Here is a 19,347-nt window from a genome sequence, read left to right as displayed (position 1 = left end):
GTCAAAGGGAGAAAAAGGAGTCGCCGGCAGAGGCATAGCTTATTCCGACCGTTGGCCGTGCTGCTCCCGCAGGTCGATGGACTGCCATGCACCAGAGTGTAGTGCTACAATGTCAACGAACGCTAGTGATCTAGAACTGGTGACAATGAACAAGACCGCCCAACATCGTACACTTCAACATCCCTCCTCCCCATCACTGGCCCCAAACCTGCCGCATCTAGATCGACCCCGCCATCGCCCTCAACGCCGCAAGCCCGGCCACCAAAAACAACGACGCCCTCACAGCATTCTGCGCATTCCACCTCGTAAGCAACTGCCTCGCCTCCAAACTCGCCGTCGCCTTCTCCTGCTTCACCTTGCTCTGACTAATCGCAATCAACTTGTTGATCCCGGGTAGCATGACGACCGCCGTCCAGGGCAACGTCAACAGCTGCGCCCCGCATGCTATGCTCCAGAGTGTCCGTTGGGAGGGGAGCGTGTAGGCGAGGTAGGCGGTGGAGATTGAGCAGATGAGCGAGCTGGGCACGACGAAGTAGGCGCCGTTGTGGAAGATGCGCGTGAAGGCGGGCGTGGAGTGCTCGGCGGGCATGTCGTAGAGGACAGGAACGCTGGAGTGGGAGGCGTGGAAGCCGTAGCCGGCCAGGAGGAAGGAGAGGGGGAGGGTGAGGAGTTTGGCGGTTTGGATCATGGTGGTGGTGTCCATCTTGATTGAAGTTGGGGACGGTATTGGTTGTTGGTGAGGATGTTCGTCTCGTGATCTGATTTGATTGGGGTTGTGGTTGTTGGAAAGTGTAGAAAACGGGTGAAAGCTTACCCAGGAATTTACAGTGTCTTGCGGAGGACTACGGGATGCTCGGATATGGTTAGATGAGATGGATGGAGCTCTCCTGAGGACAGCATCCTTCGCATACTAAGGGAAAAGGGGTAGTAAGCGAGCTGAGTCAGCTACATGCGTTCCGATTCCTATTCATTGTTCACATACTACACGTTTTCGTCTTGCATGCATCGGCGACGTGCGCAATGCTAGCTTCCTGTACCGATGAGCGACGAGGGGGCTGAAGTTGGCTGCTCCTCGAGCACGTCTGCTCCATTGTTGCCGCCATGAAGACAACTGCGCTGTTTCGCCACCCTCTCTTAGGCCAATTGAAAGGCCGTACCTTGAACGACAGCTTCCTTCAGTTCACCAACGTCCCATACGGCTCCATCTCGCAGCGATTTGGGCGAGCTAAGCTCATCACAGCGCTCCCGAAGACATCAGAGGGACAGCCATACGATGCAGCGGACATTCCGCCTGCGAGCATCCAACCACTGAAGGCAGCTGAAATCGATTGTAAGGGCAACCAATTTCCATCAGATGTGTTGCAAGACTACGAAGAGCCGCAGTCAGAGGACTGTCTACGACTCAACATTGCCATACCATCATCAACTACCCAAGGCTCATCCCTCCCCGTTCTCGTTTTCTTACATGGCGGAGCCTTCTTCCTCGGCTCTGGCACCCGTCCCTACTATAACCCTACCAACTTCTGCGAGCAGGCTCTGCAGGCAGGTCTTCCTCATGTCTTTGTCTCTGTCAATTATCGCCTAGGCGCCCTAGGCTTCTTCCATTCTCCCAGTGCCTCCAATCTCATGCCCGAGAACAGCGGGCTTCATGATCAGTTGGTGGCGTTTACTTGGATCAGCAGGTATATTGCAGGATTTGGTGGCGATCCGAACAATGTCGTGGCGATGGGCCAGTCGGCGGGAGGCATGAGTGTCACCATACACAACATGTCTGGCAAGGAGAACCTTTGGAGAAGAAGCATACAGTTCAGCGGCTCGCTTGTTACGATGCCGGTGAAGTCGCCCAGCGAGCATCAAGAAAACTTCATATCGCAAGCCAAGAAGCTCGGGATCGCCACGAAGGAGCGAACAAGCGACGCGATTGCCCGCAATATGATATCTGCTCCTGTTGACAAGATCCGAAACCTGGAGTATGTCGGCATGGCTTGCAGCCAAAGCGAGCTGCTGCCTTATGAAACCGCCAGCATGGCCTTGATGCGACGCAGAGCACCACCGTCACCTAACCTCCAGAGCCAGATCGTCTCTTCGACAACCTACGACGGCGGCATCTCTTACAACCTCATGCTTGGCAACAAAGAGCGCAAAACCCACGCCAAGGTCTTCATCGACATAGCAGAGTCTGTGCTCAAGCATCCCCGAGAAGTGCTCGATCTCTACGACATCAAGCCTTCCGACGATGACAAGACCGCACTGAGGAAGATATGTCAATTCGAAAGCGACATCGGCTTCTTCGCCGCCTCGCTAGCACAAGCCCAAGGCTTCCCCGGCAAGACATACCTGATGATCTTTGACCTCGGGAATCCGTTCGACGGTCCTCTGCCACCTCGCGAGTGCGCAACGCATACGTGGGATGTGGTTGCGCTGCTGGGAGCCTACGAAGGTAGGGTTGATGACCAGTATCGATCAGTCATTACGGAGTCTCGTGGCAAGATCCTCGCTTATGCCGTTGCTGGAAAGGAGCCGTGGCCTGCGTGGACGCCGGAAGACGGGTTTGCGCTTTGGGTGGGTAACGATGGTGTACGCGTTGTGCGAAAGGACGACTACATGGGTACCGGTACACAAAGGGGCAGGTTGCTCAAATATGCGGAGAAGGAAGCGGGTGAAGATGGATGTGATGTCCTTTGGAATGATGTGTGCAGGCGCTTCTTGATGGCTGGGAGGTGATGGACATGATACATTGACTAAGCTCGAGTAGCTCACAAAAGTCGAGCCTGATCTTCGGCCTTACATCTCCGCTGCCAACGCTTCTGTGCCAAGCTGTCCAGCAATTCCAGCAGCAGCCATGCCCGATGCCATACCGATGATAACGGCCTTGAAGAGACAGCCAGCGTCCCCAGCAGCGAACACGCCTGGTACTGACGACTCGTAGAACGGCGAGTTTGTCTTGATGTACTCTTGCCGGTCAGACTCTACATGCAGCCAAGTTGCTGGGCAAATGGACCCCTGATCATTGCATCCGGCACGCTCACGACGAATGCCTTGCCTTTCTCACTCCCATCGTTGAAGTGGACGGTCACATTTGCTCCGGCATTGCCGCGATGGTCATGATCCAGCATAAGATTCTCAAATCTCGCGATTCTGCGTCCCTCAACAATGACGGATGCGCTATTTGAAGCCTCCGACAGTGAGCTCGCCGATGCGTCATCGCCATGCGTGTAGACCGTTACCGACTCGACCAATCTCAAAGCCATGCCCACAACGTGTACTACCAATTGTGGTGCACCAAGCATGCCGACCGTAAGGATGCCAGCCGACTTGCCACCTCTCTCTTCGTAGCCGTGACAGAACAGGCAGTGAACGATGCTTCAACTCCAGCAATACTTCCATCCTGGAAATGGCACCAGGACATCCTCCACACCATTCACAAGATAGACCTGTCCATCACTAGAGCGTGCCTCGAATCCATTACCATGCTGTAGGCTCGTAACGCTTTCGACTGTGATTCTTGCAATCTGAACTGTGCTATGCCGGTCCAGCATGTTGGCGGTCGCTTTAGCCCGGAAGTCCGAAGGCTTCGCGTGGTTCCGTGTAAGGACGTTGTGCATGTGTGTTGTAGCGGAGCTTCGGTATTCTTGCGAATTGGATATGAGTTCGCTGTAGAGCTGACGGCAAATAGCGAGTGCTATCGAAAGTCCGGCTGGGCCGCCACCAATGATAAGTACATCATACATCTCAGTTGCCGCTTTGAGTGCCATATGGTCGTCCAGTTCACAATGTAAGGCGCTTATTGATCACTCCAAGACTCCCTCTATGGCTGTGGGAAGTTTCCTCCTCTGGTGTACTGTCCCGCGAAGTCCGGAGACTCCTCTCGAAAGGCTTGAACGGGCTCAGGAGTCTGGAGGGTTATGCAGCGGTTCATGTGGGTTATCTCACGGCCAGGCTTACAGGGCTAGGCCGCCTAAAGTCTATGGCAGTGGGCCTCCGTCTTGTCGAAGCTCCACCGGAGACTGAGTGAAATGTCTCCGGCACGGTCATTGGGAATCGTGATCACTCTGGCGGTAACAGTGACGCTTAGTGCTGTCGGCAAAATTTTCCGAACGGGCAAAACACCCAAACTCAGGTGAGATGTTGTTGCTCGGTGCGGTCGATAGCTTGAAGCAGAAAATGCTGGCGATTGTTCATAACGACTGATGCCAAGTTTAAGGTTGTGGGAACTGTTGGGTGCTTCTGTACGGGCTCTCTCGTCCTTTTATGTCCTGTTCGCCGCCTTCACGCTCTTTAAGCTGTTGCTTCTTCGCGCCGGGTTTTCACTGAAATCGACCAAGCAGAAGGACACAAATAAAGAGAGATACTCACGGTCTTGATGAGTTATGCCATGAGCAAAGAGGTCGGAGCTCATGCTCGTTCCTTATCATTCGCACGTTCGGGCGATGAACAGATGCACGGTGACAGCTCATCGGATCGATACTGTTCGCCACAAGCAGATGACGGAAATGCTCACTCGAATTGTAGCGTTTGGCTCCGTTCAATCAGGGGCAGTATCTGCGTTGTACTGTAAGGGCGGCGGCGGCGGCGATTAGTGCAACCTTGCCTTCGCTTTCCTCCGCTCGTTCCATTCTTCGTGAACCGTACGCCATCCGACATAGTAATGCGGCCAGCCCAGCCAAAGGCCCGAGAATATGACCACATCTAACATTGGGGCGACGAACAACCAGAACCCGAGTAGATCCACGATGATCATACAAACCACTACCAGTATCCAAGCGATCAGCATCGTCCATCTCTTCATATAGACCGCCACAACGATGTGCCAAATTTGTAGCAGGGTTGTGATCACTGCTTCAAGCTCTGGAAGGAAGCGGTCGAGCAGTATAAGTACACTGCACACATGTCATTAGCTCTTGCGTATAGTATGGCACCTGTTCACGAGACCTCAGCAAGGACGACACATACCCGAGAGGCCCCAGAGCTAGGATAGGTACTATAAGCAGACGACCGACGAAACGGTGCGAGTGTGCGTACTGCAGCGTCCATCGCACGGTCGTGCCGGCAACGAATGGCATTACAAGCGTACCGAATACAAGTGGTATGGCTACCACGAAGAAAGTATTCCAGGTCCATGCCTCCGTGCCTGCGTTGTCGGTGGTGGTCAGCTGCCACGTCACTCTGCCATTCGAAGAGTTGCCACTAGTGTCCGTCGGAAACGGCGGGCTTGGAAACGTCGAAGTGTTGGTCCAGAAAGTGGTGTTCCCACTGGCCTGGATGTTCATACCAAAGACAGACTATATCGTCAGCTAGGTCACCCAATCGTAGATATGGTCAGAAGCGTACAGTGGTAAAGGACAGCGGTACCCAGATGCCAAGCAAAAACGCCAGGATTGAGCTCCAAAAAGCCGATGCCAGCTCGGATTGTTCCTTGATAGTGTGTCGCACAGGGTCTATCCTTGAGGCGAGCTGCTGAATTTCTTCTGCCAAGTACCTCATGTCGAGCATGTGCTGCCGCAAGACCGAAGATGGCTCAATAAGCTCGGGACTTTGCAACTGCTCGGATAGCACGCTAAGACCTGTCTCAGCTGCTGCTGTCAATCCTCCCGAGGCACTTGACAAGTTCTCCTGTAAATGTATGAGATACTTGATCTTCCACCCCGAGGGATGGTCGCGGCCAGATAGCGCCAGCACTTCAGTCAGCAGCAATACATACGGGCACGTTCGGGAGCTCGTACCATGTCGTTCACAATTCGAGACGCGCGCCTCATGCATTCGGCGCTGTCATCCCTTATTGCCCGGGTCAGGCCGCAAAGAAGCCATAAGAACTGGGCTGCCGCTGATTGATCACCTCCAGGATACCCCCATGTTGCAACCTGAGCCTCTCGCACTCTTTGCTGTACGTTAGCGGAGCTTAGAGTGCATACGATCTTCCTGTGGGAAAAGGGACTGTCGTGCTTCTTGAGCACGACCATCTGTGCCCAGTCCGTGGTCGGCCTTTGCGAGAGGGGCTGCCACACGAACGTATGAATGCCGCCGCCATACGTTGGTGGTTCTCGTAGCCATCGAAAGGACAAGACCGCAGGCTCGCCACTCATGCAATGTCGTGTGTTGTCTCTCGTTACCATGGGTTGTCTCGTAGGATAGCTGGGTTGCCACTCCAGTGGTTGGGAGTCGTCAGCGGTACACAGACTATGATATTGCTCATATGCTCGCAGTTCTGACGGCTCCTTTACCCAATGTCTTCTTAGAAGGAAGTCCATAACGTTTCGGACGGTACTACGAGCAAATTGCTCGCGTCCTCGCAGAGCGAATATCATCTGATCCTTGAAATCGAACGCTGACCAAACGTACCAATCAGACGCTGTCAACCAACACACGGACAATCCAGGCTGAGCAGAGGAGGCCAAGTCTGTCTCGATGGTCAGGAAACACGAAGATAGGGTGTGACTCTTCATGAACCGCCATTGGCTCGTAGCTGCAGTCCAAAAGGCTAGATTTGAGGCTAACTTGTCTCCGCACTGCTTGTGAGCGAGCTTATGATAGCATTTCCGTAGTAGTGTACTCGGAAGCACTTGCTCAAGGGGATCTGAATCTGTCTTCAGAGCCCGCTTTTGTGCTGCGAATTCAGTCACAATCGGTTCACAGCGGTTAGGATCTGAGATCAATTGTACTTACGCGTATGCGCCGTTGGATGAAGACGGCGGCCAACTCATTAAGCATCGTTCTCCCTCCTGTTGACTCTTGACCACGGCCGGATTCAAGCGTCGGCGCTCGAGGCGGCATATTGATATCGCTCGCCAGAACACCCTATGATACGAGACATGGATGGGCGCGCCACAAGAACGTGGTATGTAGTGAATCTATAGGAGCATCCTGTATCTCAGTCATATGAGCGTCGGGCAAGGCTGGAGGAGGCGTTGGTCCGTCACAAAAGCATATGACGCTGCTGTGCATGGCTGCTTCAGCCTTGCCAACCCAAGCAGGCGCTCCTTGTTTATCACATCTCGTCACATAAGCAAGCAAAGACTGCAGATCGCTTCGGCCAGTACTGTGCAGGATAACACGACCGGGACAGCTGATACGTCTGTTGCTAACGAAACATAAGCGGGCACGATGGTACCCACATGGCTTGGAGAGTCCGGTCTCATCACGGACCAGATTGTTCGCGCGCATAGCTGTCGCGAACACGTTCAGTGCGAGCGGTTCGCAGTGGACGGCCCGCCCAAACTATCCGCTTAAGCACAGCAATTGGTTCCATGTCGTCTACGTACACGTAGCCTGCAGCGGCTGCGCCACGGCGGCCTCAGGCGATTGCAGCCACTGTTTCAACTTACATGTTGCCTTCTGCTCAGCTCACATCAGCTCTTGTCTTCATGCACATCTCCACACACTCCACGCGTACAGTTTCTCAGTGATGACGACGCACGGCTGAAAGTGTTGGCTTTACTCTTAATCTAAGAAGTTCCCGGTCTGGCGTGTCCAACACATCTCGCAGCCACACGGCAAAGCCTTGGCGCGAGCAGGCGGCCTCTTCCAGGCGGCCTCTGCATCTGCAAAGTCAGGACACGTCGCCTTGCTATACTCCAATTATCGGTCATCATCGACCGTGTGGGTTCGTGTCTGCCTTCCCCGACCGTCACCTCCAATCGTGGTACGCTGGTGCGCGGCCGAAAGGAGTTCGCGCGTTGCACGTCAATCAAGGCAAACGGCACCAAACCACTGCAAACCCTGTTCCTGACACAATTGTTTAGTTCCTGCAGCTGTGCCGCGCTCTATCCCCTCAACTCCAATGTCCTTTGCCACCGCAGATCCGTTTAATGGCATGATTTGGCGGCACCGAGGGAGCGCCTATAACGAGCAGATACGTAGAGGTAACATCTTATATTTCATCTATTCTCCCTCTTGCTATACTCCGTCGCACTCTTACGCTTTTATCGTACGGGCATCGACCAATGGCCAGCTAGTTTCCATTATGCTATGGCCTTCTGTAACAATCTCTCGCCTTTTGAAGCTTCACGACCACGACCAACACTTCAGATACCGGAAGAGCCGGCGACACGATCGCACCCAAGACTGTTGCTGCAAAGGGATGACAAGCTCGGATATTACCAGATCCAGCGCATCGCTGGTGCTCATTCGGCATCCGCACTGAGCCTTAGAGATTGGCGCTCAGTGGATTGGGTTACGCGCGATCTTGTCGAGTCGCAACATTCGCCTTCTTCCGACACTAATAGAAGCGACGAAGTCCTTGGTCGTATTACGCCGCAGCGTAGAGGAATTGCCCGTTTGGCCGCCTGGGTCAAGCGGTCAGGACGTGGTATCATACTTCGTCTGCGCGGACAGAACGACGGGTTCACCGACCTGCACTTGATCTCGGACGACTGGAGAGATCAAGACCCTATACAGTCACCATTGAGCGAACTCGATGGCTCACCCATAACCGAGATCTGCAGCTCACCGATCATTGAGCTCCCTAGGTCACAATCTGGCAGCCAACATACTGACAACGATCTCACATCGTACCAGGGCGGCGCTAGCGAGCTTCGTGGAAGCGAAGTATCCTCTGAGCTCCCTGCGTCTCAGCGTGTGGTCGAGCTTGACGCTCCGTTCGAAGTCGGGGCCACAGATGCCAGTTTTGTCAACAACACCCATTGTATCGCCGAGTCTGAGGTGGATCGAACGGCAGCAAGTGAGAAGTCTGAGAGGACTGCACTTCCCAGTCGAGCAGGCACCATAGACTCGCGATTGAGCGGCGCCGACACATTAGTTGGGTGCGCCGGTTCTGAATTGACCCATGACATGGACATCGTCTGTCTGTCGCCAGAGCCAATTGTTAGGGCTCTCACCGTCTCACGCGTTGTTAAGCATAGACACCGATCCCCACAAATGGTTGACCTTCTTGGCAACCGCGATAAGGGAGACGGAGCCGATGCAAACAAGGGCAGGATCTTACCACGGGTCAATACTAGTGGAGTGATCAACCCTTCTCAGCAACATCCAAGAGTCTCCGGCACGGGCGTGTTGACGATCAGAGAGGCCGGAGCTGAGGAGAAGCAGCAAGCGAGCAATGTCCAACAAACCACGCCTTGGATTCCTGGCCGTCATGTCGAAACAGCTAATCCTATTGCACTGTCGTCAACCGTCCAAGCAGTCTACGGTATCACTCTTTCGGCTCTTGTCTACCAGCAGGACCTGCATGCTCCTGGAGCGATTGCCAAAGACCATACATCACCGGATTCTCCTCCGAAGCTATTTTCACCCGGGACGCCAGACCCACAACTACTGCGTGACCTAGTTGCCAAGCTATGTGCGACTAAGCAACCGGTTGATGATGGAGCTTCCGACAAGGTCAAGCACGAAGCTCCGCATACTGCACTGGCGGCCGCACACTGTCCGCCAACGGAAGCAGAACCAGATGAGGGAGGGATATATGCATCAAAGGCCATACACCCATACGTCATCGAAGCGAAGCCTCCACAGCAGCCTTTAGCGCTGGAACAAGTGCTCTCGCCCGTGTCGCCTCTCACAACCAGAGAGAAGTCGGAGCCTGTTAGAGAGTCCCGCTTCGTGCCAATTACGCCCTTGACGCCACATAATGCGACAGCGTACTGCGACCATATACCAGCGACGCCAGTCGCATCTTCAGTAGTCTCCGCTGCTGACATCGCCAGCAATGCACTGGACGCGAAGCCGCTGAAAGATGGGCAAAGCGGCAGTACGCAATACCCGCTGCGCAAGGATGGCACGTTGTACGAACAACGTGATGAGGAATCGGTCTCGCCGACAGATACTTCGAGTTCTCCGCTGATGCCAGCAACCCAACAGCAAGATGTCCAGTTTCCTGACTTCGGCGTCAAGCATCTCGCTGATCTTGTTGAGTACCAAAGTTCAACTCCTCCGAAGGCATCCCTTCTCGATCCGCCAACGGGTATCTCGAAAGATGACAAAATACTGATGAAACGTGCCCGCTTCATGGCGGAGAGTCAGCATACAGCATATGTCGGGCGTAAAGCGCATCTCCAACGGCTCAACACCGACATCAACGAGCCATCCGATGTCCCGCAACTTGTCGAGGAGAAGGATCACCAGTACGGAACGTCCCATCTGATCGTGTCGACGGGTAGGGCGCAACCACAGACCATTGGGCTCATGCGAGACATTGCCGGGCTGCTCGTCTCTGGCATCACGGATAGTGTCATTCGCAGCGCCATGTGGCTGCAACGGCACGTTGGTCAAGAGCCACCAGTCCCAGGCGGCCACGTCCGCGTCAGATGGACGTGCAACTGCGGAGAGCACTTGTACGACGACTTCATCGAATTGCGTGCGGGTGCTGCGGCAGAGCTCGAAGCCGTACTGAACAAGGAGCGGCCCCAACCTTACAGTAATCCCAGATCTGGGTCATACAGCACCCGTGGCAGCTTTTCGCAGTCACAGACACCTAATAGTTCGCACCCTTCTTCCGCTGGCAGCTCGTGGTCCTCAATAAGCGGAACGTACGGACCTCCCTCGGGCCAACCATATAAGAGCCGAAGTCGGTCCCGGACGACTTCGTGGCAACACTTCCCACCGGAACCTCAGCAATATCTACTGACGTGCATTAACGAGAGTCGCAATACGCCCAAAGTGTTCAATATACCCCTGCACGACAAACCAGTCCAAACAGTAAGTATGCTTGCAAAAGCTGTCGCAACGTCGAGAAGATGGCTGATAGTACTTTAGGGTGCGTGTATCTCTGCAGACCCAGCCGGCCTAATCCACCTTAGATGACGGTGTCTTCGGAGATGCTCAATCATATGTTCTAGTCGAAACCCGTAAGCGTATAGTTTATCGTGCTGACAGTGAATGCTCTGCCCAGATGACCAGCTAGCCGACGCGCTCCAAGAACGCTACGCCAAGGTTAACAAGCAATGGTACCGGCGCTTGAGGCTCCGCGGCCTGACGTCTATTGAGTTCGTCCAGTTCTACATGCACAAGAACCGCTTCGCAGACATCAGAATGTGTCCAGATGTGCCCAAAGGCGCTCACACCGATGGCTACGAGTTCGAACCAAGCGACTTGCTCCCTCCTGTCGGCGGCCGCTACTTGCTGCACCTTTTCAAGCATCCGCACGAATATGATGGGGAACGAGTGGCCTACGCCAACATTCCCAAGAAGACTGAGCGTCTGGACTACGGCATCGGGTGGGGTATTGTGCTGACCGAAGGCTTCCTGCCCGAGCGTGTCTGGCTGTGCATCATGCTGAGCATGATTCTCTTCTCTTTGGTATTCGCGATTGTCTGGACAATCAAGATGCACGACATCCAGGGCGCATTTGGTGTGGCATCTTTTACGACCACGCTCGCATTTGTTGTGGTTGGTTTTGCACAAGCTTGCCTTGGCTGAAGTTACTTCAGCCTATGTATGTTCTCTGTACAGAATAGTACGCTGCGCATGCGTTGCGCCTCGAGCCTCTCAGCTGGCGCCTGTCACACGGCGTTGCAGCACCTTCAGCTTGCTCATATACGGATCCCAGTCTAAGTATGCGCCCTTCAGCCACCTTTCTTTGCCCGCATCGCCCACCTCAAACGCTCTACGCGCATGCAATACTCTCCGATTGTCGAATATGACGCACTCGCCAGGCTTCATCATACGCTCATAGATGCCTTCATGCTTTTGAATGAGGGTGTTGAAGGTGCTCGCTGCTTTGTGCCATCTCTCGACGTGCATGTTGAAACGCTGCAAGAGTGACGGCTGTCCACCCAGCTCGGTGGAGGACAAGTTGGATAGCAATTGTTTGTACGAGAACGGTGCCTGAAACGGAGGGGCCCACGCAATGGCTTGAAGCCAATTGGCAATGTCAAGGTGAGGCGGAGTGCTTTCCGCGACATCAGCAGAAGCGGACTGCTGTGCCCGTTCCAAGAGCGCCTCAAGGTTGCCACTGCTATCCTTCAGATCGCCAAAGATGAGGGGCTGGAGCTCGATAACGTGACGAGGCTGGTAGTAGTAATGAGATTCTGGATGATTGTAATGAAAGTTAACCCACTCGAAGCAAAGCGTTTGGAAGGCCTGTACGTCTTCCACAAACAGCTCCTTAGCGGCTCGGAAACTGTCGGTAAACAAACTCGCCCCACCAGACGCAGACGAGCGGATACAGTGCAGAAATTGCAGGTGCGGAGGCTGGTGCATGTACATGAGATCCATATGAAAGCCCAGATCTTGCGCCGTGTAGGCGACATTCTTTGCTTCCGGCACCGAACGAACGTCCCACGTTGAGCCGTAGAAGGTGTTCTTCAACGGGCCGATACGCTCAACAATGTCAACGACAGCGGCACCTGAATCAGGTACGCCGGTGAGGAAGAGCAACCCGTGAGTATGGAGGTGATGCAAGGCTTGAAGAAGCACAACGTCGTCGGAGAGGTAAGCTTCGTAGTCAATGTCGTCAACGTCCTGCACGAACCGAGTGGTGGTCCATGGTACGCGCTGTGGCAGTGCTGTCGAAGCTCGAACGTCACCAGACTGGATGAGGCGTCTCAGTACGTCGAGTTGGAGAGTTGTCTGCTGATCTACGGGCATGTCGGGCACGTTATTGATCCAGCGGAGCCGAACGGTCTCCCCGCCGTCTTCGTAAGACACGCGCGCCGCAATATCGGAGGGTATATCGGCTGTAGAGAACAGCTTCTGCCTGGTGGAGACATCCACACTTTCAGGGCTTTCGCAAAGGTCACGCAGAAGCACTGGGGAGAAGTGATGCTCCTCGCCATCGATTTTAATGGTGACTTCGTTCTTGGATCCATGCTTTGCGGTGTTCCGTGCGGACCAATGAGTCCATGGAGAGGTCGCATAAGATTGTGCGCGTAGGCGTGGGACCCGCAGCCGTGAGAGACCACTGGGATGTGAGCTTTGATTAAGAAAGCGTAGGACATCAGGCTTCTGGCTACGGGTTGCTACTTCACATGTTGGCTCTCGTCGAACATTTGTTTGCACAATATCTGTTCGTCTTGAACTGTGCCTATCGAGACCATTGGCTGTGCATCCAACGGCATAGCTTCGCCGTCCAGGACAAGGAAGATGCAGACGAAGATGCTCAGGTGCCCTTCCGATGAGTAGCTTCTTCGTGGCACAGTTACGAGCAGCTGCTCTGCAGCTGCGGCTTGTCGTTGACATTGTGACTGCATCAATAGGCGGAGAGGGGAGGTCAATCTATACCTTACCCGAGACCAGGTGAACGTGTCCAACCCTAACCCTCGCCCCGTCAGGAACTCCAGTATCAACGACCACATTCATTCCCTCCTTCTTAATCGCTTCATGCAGCATTCACTGGGGCAGCAAGCGTTCCTGATGCATGTCTTCGGCTGAGCAGCCTCTTCGGGATGAGGTATGTGTTAACCAACAATGAAGCGAGGAACGATGGCTGACATTGATAAGGGCACACGAACGCAAGTCGTGCTTGCAGGCGCTATCGCAGGGCTCATCTCGCGCTTCTGCATTGCTCCCTTGGACGTCTTGAAGATTCGCCTTCAGCTGCAATACCACTCACTTGCCGACCCTCTGTCCACGCCGCTTCGGCCATCTGCTGGCGTTCTTCAAGTAGCACGCGACATTCTGCGGCATGAAGGAATTACCGGGTTTTGGAAGGGCAATGTCCCTGCCGAAGGGTTGTACCTGAGCTACGGAGCGGTCCAATTCCTGGCATACAGAACTACCAACCAAACGTTTGACGCTCTGGAGGAAACACAAGGTGTGCAGATCCCGGGTGCTCTCCGAAGCTTCATTGCAGGGGCAGTTGCCGGAACCGCTGCGACCACAGCAACGTATCCACTAGACCTACTACGTACTCGATTCGCTGCTCAAGGCACTGATAGAGTCTACGATGGCCTGCTAGCCAGCATAAGAGACATCACTCGTCATGAAGGTCCAGCCGGCTTCTTCCGCGGTCTTTCCGCAGGGATAGGGCAGGTTGTGCCATACATGGGTTTATTCTTCGCGCTATACGAAGGCTTAAAGGCGCCACTCGCAGCCGTCCATCTCCCATTTGGCTCTGGAGATGCAGTAGCGGGCATCACAGCGAGCATGTTGAGCAAGTCCGCGGTCTTCCCACTAGATACGGTACGGAAACGATTGCAAATACAAGGTCCAAATCGCGATCGGTATGTTGGCGGCTCAAGAATGCCCGTGTACGGAGGCGGTGTTGTTCACACGCTCAGGATGATCTTGAAGCGCGAAGGCTGGAGAGGCTTGTACCGTGGTTTGGGTGTCAGCTTGATCAAGGCAGCTCCGGCAAGCGCCGTGACAATGTGGACCTACGAAAGGACTTTGCACATATTGCAGGATCTTGCGAAGAAGACATGAAGGCCCTACGCTACGGGAAATGGGACTCTCCAGAGGCCGTAAAGGAGGTTGCTCCGTGTTGACATCGTGGCTGCTCCATAGGCACGCAAGTTGCAGAGACCAGCTAGTACAAATGCTAACGCGAACATTATCGATCTGCGATGCTAGCCAACAACGAACGCGATGTGTCCACGGGCGTCTTTCCAACTCCTCGCTACTTGTGATCGATCAGGCAAGACCTTGATCGTAGAGATTGCGGCGAAATTGTATGCAAGTCGGTGGCATTCAAGAGACAGTGACTGCGACCTAGATCTCCACCGCACAAAAGTCTCGCACCACGTCTGGATACCTTCTTCGACCACGCCTACCTGCTCTATCTCCCTCAGCATTCGACACTTGCAATTCCAACACTAGTGAAACAGTCGCGCGGCGGAGTACCAAGAGCAGACCACCGGCGGCAAGCGTCTTCGACTTCCATATCCAGCGTGGAAGTTGCCTCACCTCGCATGCGGACGCGCTGCTTCCGAATCGGTGACGCAGGAAGAAACGGCACGCTCTCCGCAAACATGGCTATCCTGAGGCTTGACGGTGTATTTGGCGTATATGGCGATGCTGGTGTCATTGGTGCTGCCGGTGTTTGGGACTTGCGAGGCGACTGCCGTAGCATGAAGCTCACGCGCTTCGGTGTGCCGGCAACCGACTCGTCTGTACGTAGAGATTGCCTTACAGTGTTGCTGGTGGCTAGAATGGCGGACTGTCTCGCCTGCCGCAGCGAGCGGAACCGAGCATCGTAGTGTATGCCGTCCCAGATTGATTCTGCGGATCGTCGTGCAGTGACCGTGAGCATAATCATAGCCACTATGACGACAATGACAAGGAAGACGAAGCCTGCAATTGCGAAGGGATCGTGGATGCTAAGCCCGGTAATTGGGCTACCAATGTTGGAAGAGGATCTGCTGGAGAGGATGCTCATTGTTGCGGCCGAAGAGTGTTCTTGCTAGCCCGTAATATCTTCTGTAGACGGAAGGCGGGAGTTATTGCCCAGGAAATATTAACCATACTTTGTAGCACTTAAGCCTTTCGTTGACTGAACAGTGCTGTCTCAGACAAAACCCTTAGTGCTCTGTGAAATAGGTCCATACTGACTGAGGTGCTCATTGCGCTGGACGTGCAGGTGAATCAGAACGAACAGAACACGATCTCGATACGGAATGAGTCGTATGTGGATGCGCCCATTCGTCTGTTGGTCAAGGGCGACTATGTGGGCAGGTACAGCGCAGATGTGAGACTGGACGACACAGGACCGGTCCAGCTTGTCAGTATGTTTGTATAGCAGACCTACATCTTGTCGGGTCTGGGGCGTCGCTCCGCCGTCGACTTGTGTCCCATACGTGAACTTGATGCATGATATATCCAAGCCGGCAGCCATCGCATGACACGAACCGGAATCTCTCCGGTGAGCGCAAAAATAATCCAGCTTCTGGCGGAGTTTCCAATCGATGATCACTGCCCATTGCACAGACTGGATATTTACGTGCGTGATTTCTGGGCGCTCTTTGTACAAGTGGTATGGGCGGTCAATGATTGCCAAATTTTCCATACATAATGAAGAAGAGGTCATGAATCTTTCACATATGGCCACAAGCGCTAGAATACAGACGATCCCGTCCGCTCTCGTGTACTTAAGCTGGCGACTGGTGGATTAGTATTGCGGTCGGTGACGACGCGAGAATACCCGCTGCTGTATGTTTTGCAATGCTTTTGCAAATCGCAGTATGGATGGAGGTGGATGTCCCGAATGGAGAACGATCCGAGTCGTCCTTCGCAACCGGCTTACGGCCCGGCGCGTCAACAACGCGACTTCACCCTGGCGCATCGCAACGCACTCATCTTCAATGCGCAAATCCTAGATTCGGCTCACTTTTTACGACGGCATGCTGGACTGATAGCCATTCGACTGAGTAGCGATTGCTTCACCACCGCGCTTCTTGGACACGCCAGTATACTTATATCGAACGGATGGCGCAGAATACGGACAAGCACAACCGCACAGCAACAGGCCGCCTGGAAATCACCAACTTTCATTGACGAATAACCCAAGACTTGGATACGAAGACAGAAAGCAGATTTGCAGGAAGCGCAGTGTTATTGGAGCGAGGTTTAGGCGGATAATGGCTGCTGTTGCGCATCCCAACCGTCCGCACATCCGGAGGAACTCTCCGCTTCAGATTTACCGGCAGCCTGTGAAGCCCAACGCGGATGCGCAGCCCTGGAGACGGGTGGAGTTTGATGACAGTGACTCTGATTCCGAGCCGCCTCCGGCCATCAAGTTCTCAAAGGTGACGCAGGCGCTGTTGGACGATGCGCCCGCACCTACATCTCCGCCACGGCAGGAGCAGACTGGTGAAGCGTCTCGTTTTGCTCGGTCTGTCGGCGGGACAAAGCCCGGATTGAATACGCCCAGTAGAGCTTCTGGTATAAAGATCCTACGACAGAGCTCGCCGTCTGTGCTTGGACAACGGAGAGGAAGCACTCCGCCAAGGATTGTGCAAATTGGAAAGGGCTCTGGATCTGGTTCGCGCAGTGTTAGCATCGCGGGTCCATATCCGCAACGTCATGTAGCTGCACGTCAGCTAACACCGAATGTGTCCGCGGATCAAGCACTTGTCACTCCTGCGCCCGTCTCACGAGCATTGCGGGTCGCGCGAACCAGGGCAGGAAGCAACGCATCCCAAGACGAACGCGCTCATGCGCCCTCCTCACACGGTATGTCTGGATCGCGCAATGATAGTAGCGCACCTACAGATTTAAATATCCAAGGACGGTATGCATCCGATGTTGATAGAAATACTCCGTTCCAGGCTGCGCCGGACACTGCACCGCTGTATGGTAGCATCACAGCAGCTCGCACGCGAGAAACTTCTGCAGATGCCGCGCCTTTACCAAGCTCACAGCGTACCAAGCGAGGGCCTTTGACAACGACGGGAACATACCTGCGCAGCATGCCAGCAAGACGTTTCAAGCGTCGAAACAGCGGCGACGAAGTATCACCTACAGATGAAGCGCCGAATCGGTCCGCTTTTAAAGCTAGCGCAACAAGTTACACGCCGCAGGACCGAAGCCTATCCGGTACAGAAGGGGCTCGCAGCAGGAGTGGCAGCATCAACACTCGAGCTACGTCGGCTGATCCACTTGCTGTGCACGACTACGCCCGAACAGGCCATGACTTCCACGATCAAAGGCAAGGCGGCTCACACTCGTCGCGCAGTCAGGCCGTTGAAGCACCGAGACCGCCTTTGCGGCAACCAAGCTATGAGAGTTTTCAAGGGAGACAATCCACCGTCGAACGACATCAGGAGGTGCGACGGCGAAGCATACCGGCCTCCGATGCTGCGGCGTCAACCTACGATGAAGTGCAACATCCTTCCGAAGCACAGCATGAGCAGCCAAAGGCCGTGCTCGAGCATAGACTACCACAACCTGTACCTAGCTTGAGTAGAGCCCCGTATCGATATGTTGCACCGAAGATACACACCGATGCATCTGAGGACCAGGAGAATATGCCACCACCAACTTTCAAGCGAAACAAGGACCAGGATTTCAAGTATCTAGGTCAGCGCCAGGTTGTCGTTCTGTCAGATGGTGAGAAGCCTAAACCACACCTCGTCGACGAGACGCCTGTTCCGGTACCACCACAGGAACGTAAGGCTCTCGGTACGATAAGCGGTAACACTCCGCATCGTCCAGCACCAGCTCCACCCCCGAAGATGTCTGTTCTCGAGACCGCAACAACAACAGCCGGCGCTAGCGTCACCAAGTCGAAGAAGAAGCGTACGCATATCGTTGTCAATGGTAAGATTTTCACTCAGATGGGCAAAATTGGCAAGGGTGGCTCCAGCGATGTGTATTGTGTGATGGCTGAAAATTACAAAACGTTCGCCCTCAAGCGTGTCAAGCTCTCGGACTGCGATGAGAGTGCCGTTCGCGGCTACAAAGGCGAGATAGACCTCCTCAAGAAGCTGACGGAAGTCGAACGTGTCGTCCGACTGTTTGATTGGGAGCTGAATGAGGAGAAGCAAGAATTGTGCGTGCTGATGGAGAAGGGTGATACGGACCTCAATCGCATTCTTACCCTTCGTCTCAACGGCACAGACGCCAAGTTCGATGGTGCCTTCACCCGCTACCACTGGAGAGAGATGCTCGAATGCGTGCAAGCAGTGCATGATCACGACATCGTTCACTCTGACCTAAAGCCTGCCAACTTCCTGCTCGTGCAAGGTCGGCTCAAGCTCATCGACTTCGGCATCGCCAATGCCATTGACACGGACAACACCTGCAACGTACATCGTGACAGTCATGTTGGAACGCCGAACTACATGTCCCCCGAAAGCATCACCGACACTAACGCGTCTGGTGAAAGGGACGAAGCAGGCCGACCGTTGAAGGACATGCGTATAGGCAAAGCCTCCGACGTTTGGAGTCTTGGCTGCATCCTATACCAGATGTCTTACGGGCGTCCACCCTTCGCTCACATTCAGAACCAGATCAGCCGAATCATGGCCATTACGAACCCGAAACACGTGATTGAGTTTCCGGCCACAGGTTTTAACAACTCCTACCTCCCGCCTGCTCTCCGACTAACATTAAGGAGGTGCCTGAACCGAGATCCGGAGATGCGTCCGAAGATCACTGAGCTATTAGGCGATGCCGATCCATTTCTTAACCCGGAGACGGAGCGGAAGGATGGCGCGGTGGCAATGCATGAAGGCATGCTGTTGACGGTGATAGAGAAGGTGGTGGCAAGATGTAAGAATGCACCGTTTCCGACCGAGGCGGAGGTCTTGGGGTGGCCGAAGACCTTTATCATGAAGGTGAGGGAGGCGCAGGCGGGTGGTGTGTAGGCTTAGCTTTGGCCGTAACGGCTCTGCTTCGCTTCAGCGAGCGAGCGAGTGGTATCACCTCATATCGCTCATATCATTACATGGCTCCAACTTCTGCAACCACTCCCCGAACGCGACATGGCTCTTGCGGCATCTGACATTTGAGATACGA

The 19,347-nt window shown here is 54.3% G+C and overlaps 9 protein-coding genes across 9 annotated transcripts; 4 read left to right on the top strand and 5 right to left on the bottom strand.

Annotated features, from left to right (window-relative positions):
• Positions 1–217: 217 nt before the first annotated feature.
• On the bottom strand, positions 218–688 carry BAUCODRAFT_76104 (uncharacterized protein; the record flags this gene model as incomplete). Its single annotated transcript, XM_007681192.1, has 1 exon — positions 218–688. The coding sequence occupies one exon, from the start codon at positions 686–688 to the stop codon at positions 218–220; it is 471 nt and encodes a 156-aa protein (XP_007679382.1).
• Positions 689–969: 281 nt separating this feature from the next.
• On the top strand, positions 970–3,045 carry BAUCODRAFT_239337 (uncharacterized protein). The gene has a single exon (XM_007681379.1). The coding sequence runs from the start codon at positions 1,102–1,104 to the stop codon at positions 2,722–2,724; it is 1,623 nt and encodes a 540-aa protein (XP_007679569.1). The 5' UTR covers positions 970–1,101; the 3' UTR covers positions 2,725–3,045.
• Positions 3,046–4,567: 1,522 nt separating this feature from the next.
• BAUCODRAFT_239325 (uncharacterized protein) lies at positions 4,568–6,248 on the bottom strand. Its single transcript, XM_007681378.1, has 3 exons — positions 5,332–6,248; positions 4,954–5,282; positions 4,568–4,880 (listed from the first exon to the last, which is right to left on the bottom strand). Exons 1-3 carry the CDS (start codon positions 5,758–5,760, stop codon positions 4,577–4,579), a joined length of 1,062 nt encoding a protein of 353 aa, XP_007679568.1. The 5' UTR covers positions 5,761–6,248; the 3' UTR covers positions 4,568–4,576.
• Positions 6,249–6,619: 371 nt separating this feature from the next.
• Positions 6,620–7,282, bottom strand: BAUCODRAFT_239343 (uncharacterized protein). The gene has a single exon (XM_007681377.1). It carries the CDS (start codon positions 7,159–7,161, stop codon positions 6,796–6,798), a length of 366 nt encoding a protein of 121 aa, XP_007679567.1. The 5' UTR covers positions 7,162–7,282; the 3' UTR covers positions 6,620–6,795.
• Positions 7,283–7,965: 683 nt separating this feature from the next.
• Positions 7,966–11,370, top strand: BAUCODRAFT_150730 (uncharacterized protein; the record flags this gene model as incomplete). The annotated part of the gene is made up of 3 exons (XM_007681376.1): positions 7,966–10,650; positions 10,708–10,714; positions 10,844–11,370. The coding sequence occupies 3 exons, from the start codon at positions 7,966–7,968 to the stop codon at positions 11,368–11,370; spliced, it is 3,219 nt and encodes a 1,072-aa protein (XP_007679566.1).
• Positions 11,371–11,439: 69 nt separating this feature from the next.
• BAUCODRAFT_141887 (uncharacterized protein) lies at positions 11,440–13,047 on the bottom strand (the record flags this gene model as incomplete). Its single annotated transcript, XM_007681375.1, has 2 exons — positions 12,785–13,047; positions 11,440–12,701 (listed from the first exon to the last, which is right to left on the bottom strand). Exons 1-2 carry the CDS (start codon positions 12,888–12,890, stop codon positions 11,440–11,442), a joined length of 1,368 nt encoding a protein of 455 aa, XP_007679565.1. The 5' UTR covers positions 12,891–13,047.
• Positions 13,048–13,309: 262 nt separating this feature from the next.
• Positions 13,310–14,316, top strand: BAUCODRAFT_125259 (uncharacterized protein; the record flags this gene model as incomplete). Its single annotated transcript, XM_007681374.1, has 2 exons — positions 13,310–13,342; positions 13,393–14,316. The coding sequence occupies 2 exons, from the start codon at positions 13,310–13,312 to the stop codon at positions 14,314–14,316; spliced, it is 957 nt and encodes a 318-aa protein (XP_007679564.1).
• A 180-nt stretch (positions 14,317–14,496) lies between these two features.
• BAUCODRAFT_239265 (uncharacterized protein) lies at positions 14,497–15,469 on the bottom strand. Its single transcript, XM_007681373.1, has 2 exons — positions 15,442–15,469; positions 14,497–15,382 (listed from the first exon to the last, which is right to left on the bottom strand). The coding sequence occupies exon 2, from the start codon at positions 15,266–15,268 to the stop codon at positions 14,678–14,680; it is 591 nt and encodes a 196-aa protein (XP_007679563.1). The 5' UTR covers positions 15,269–15,382; positions 15,442–15,469; the 3' UTR covers positions 14,497–14,677.
• A 2,236-nt stretch (positions 15,470–17,705) lies between these two features.
• BAUCODRAFT_50016 (uncharacterized protein) lies at positions 17,706–19,172 on the top strand (the record flags this gene model as incomplete). Its single annotated transcript, XM_007681134.1, has 1 exon — positions 17,706–19,172. A coding segment is annotated over one exon (1,467 nt), but the record flags the coding sequence as incomplete, so codon positions are not given.
• Positions 19,173–19,347: the final 175 nt, after the last annotated feature.

Source organism: Baudoinia panamericana (genome assembly GCF_000338955.1).
Source record: "Baudoinia panamericana UAMH 10762 unplaced genomic scaffold BAUCOscaffold_11, whole genome shotgun sequence".
NCBI classification, from domain to species: domain Eukaryota; kingdom Fungi; phylum Ascomycota; class Dothideomycetes; order Mycosphaerellales; family Teratosphaeriaceae; genus Baudoinia; species Baudoinia panamericana.
This window is presented reverse-complemented; position numbering and strand designations above follow the sequence as displayed.

What these genes read in the sequence shown, in the direction of transcription:
- BAUCODRAFT_239337 (XM_007681379.1), top strand. Translation starts at nt 1,102, where the DNA reads ATGAAGACAACTGCGCTGTTTCGCCACCCTCTCTTAGGCCAATTGAAA.
- BAUCODRAFT_239325 (XM_007681378.1), bottom strand. Translation starts at nt 5,760, where the DNA reads ATGCATGAGGCGCGCGTCTCGAATTGTGAACGACATGGTACGAGCTCC. An exon ending in TACCGCTGTCCTTTACCACT is followed by an intron (nt 5,283 to 5,331) that starts GTACGCTTCTGA and finishes CTGACGATATAG; the next exon opens with TCTGTCTTTGGTATGAACAT. An exon ending in CTAGCTCTGGGGCCTCTCGG is followed by an intron (nt 4,881 to 4,953) that starts GTATGTGTCGTC and finishes ACATGTGTGCAG; the next exon opens with TGTACTTATACTGCTCGACC.
- BAUCODRAFT_239343 (XM_007681377.1), bottom strand. Translation starts at nt 7,161, where the DNA reads ATGCGCGCGAACAATCTGGTCCGTGATGAGACCGGACTCTCCAAGCCA.
- BAUCODRAFT_239265 (XM_007681373.1), bottom strand. Translation starts at nt 15,268, where the DNA reads ATGAGCATCCTCTCCAGCAGATCCTCTTCCAACATTGGTAGCCCAATT.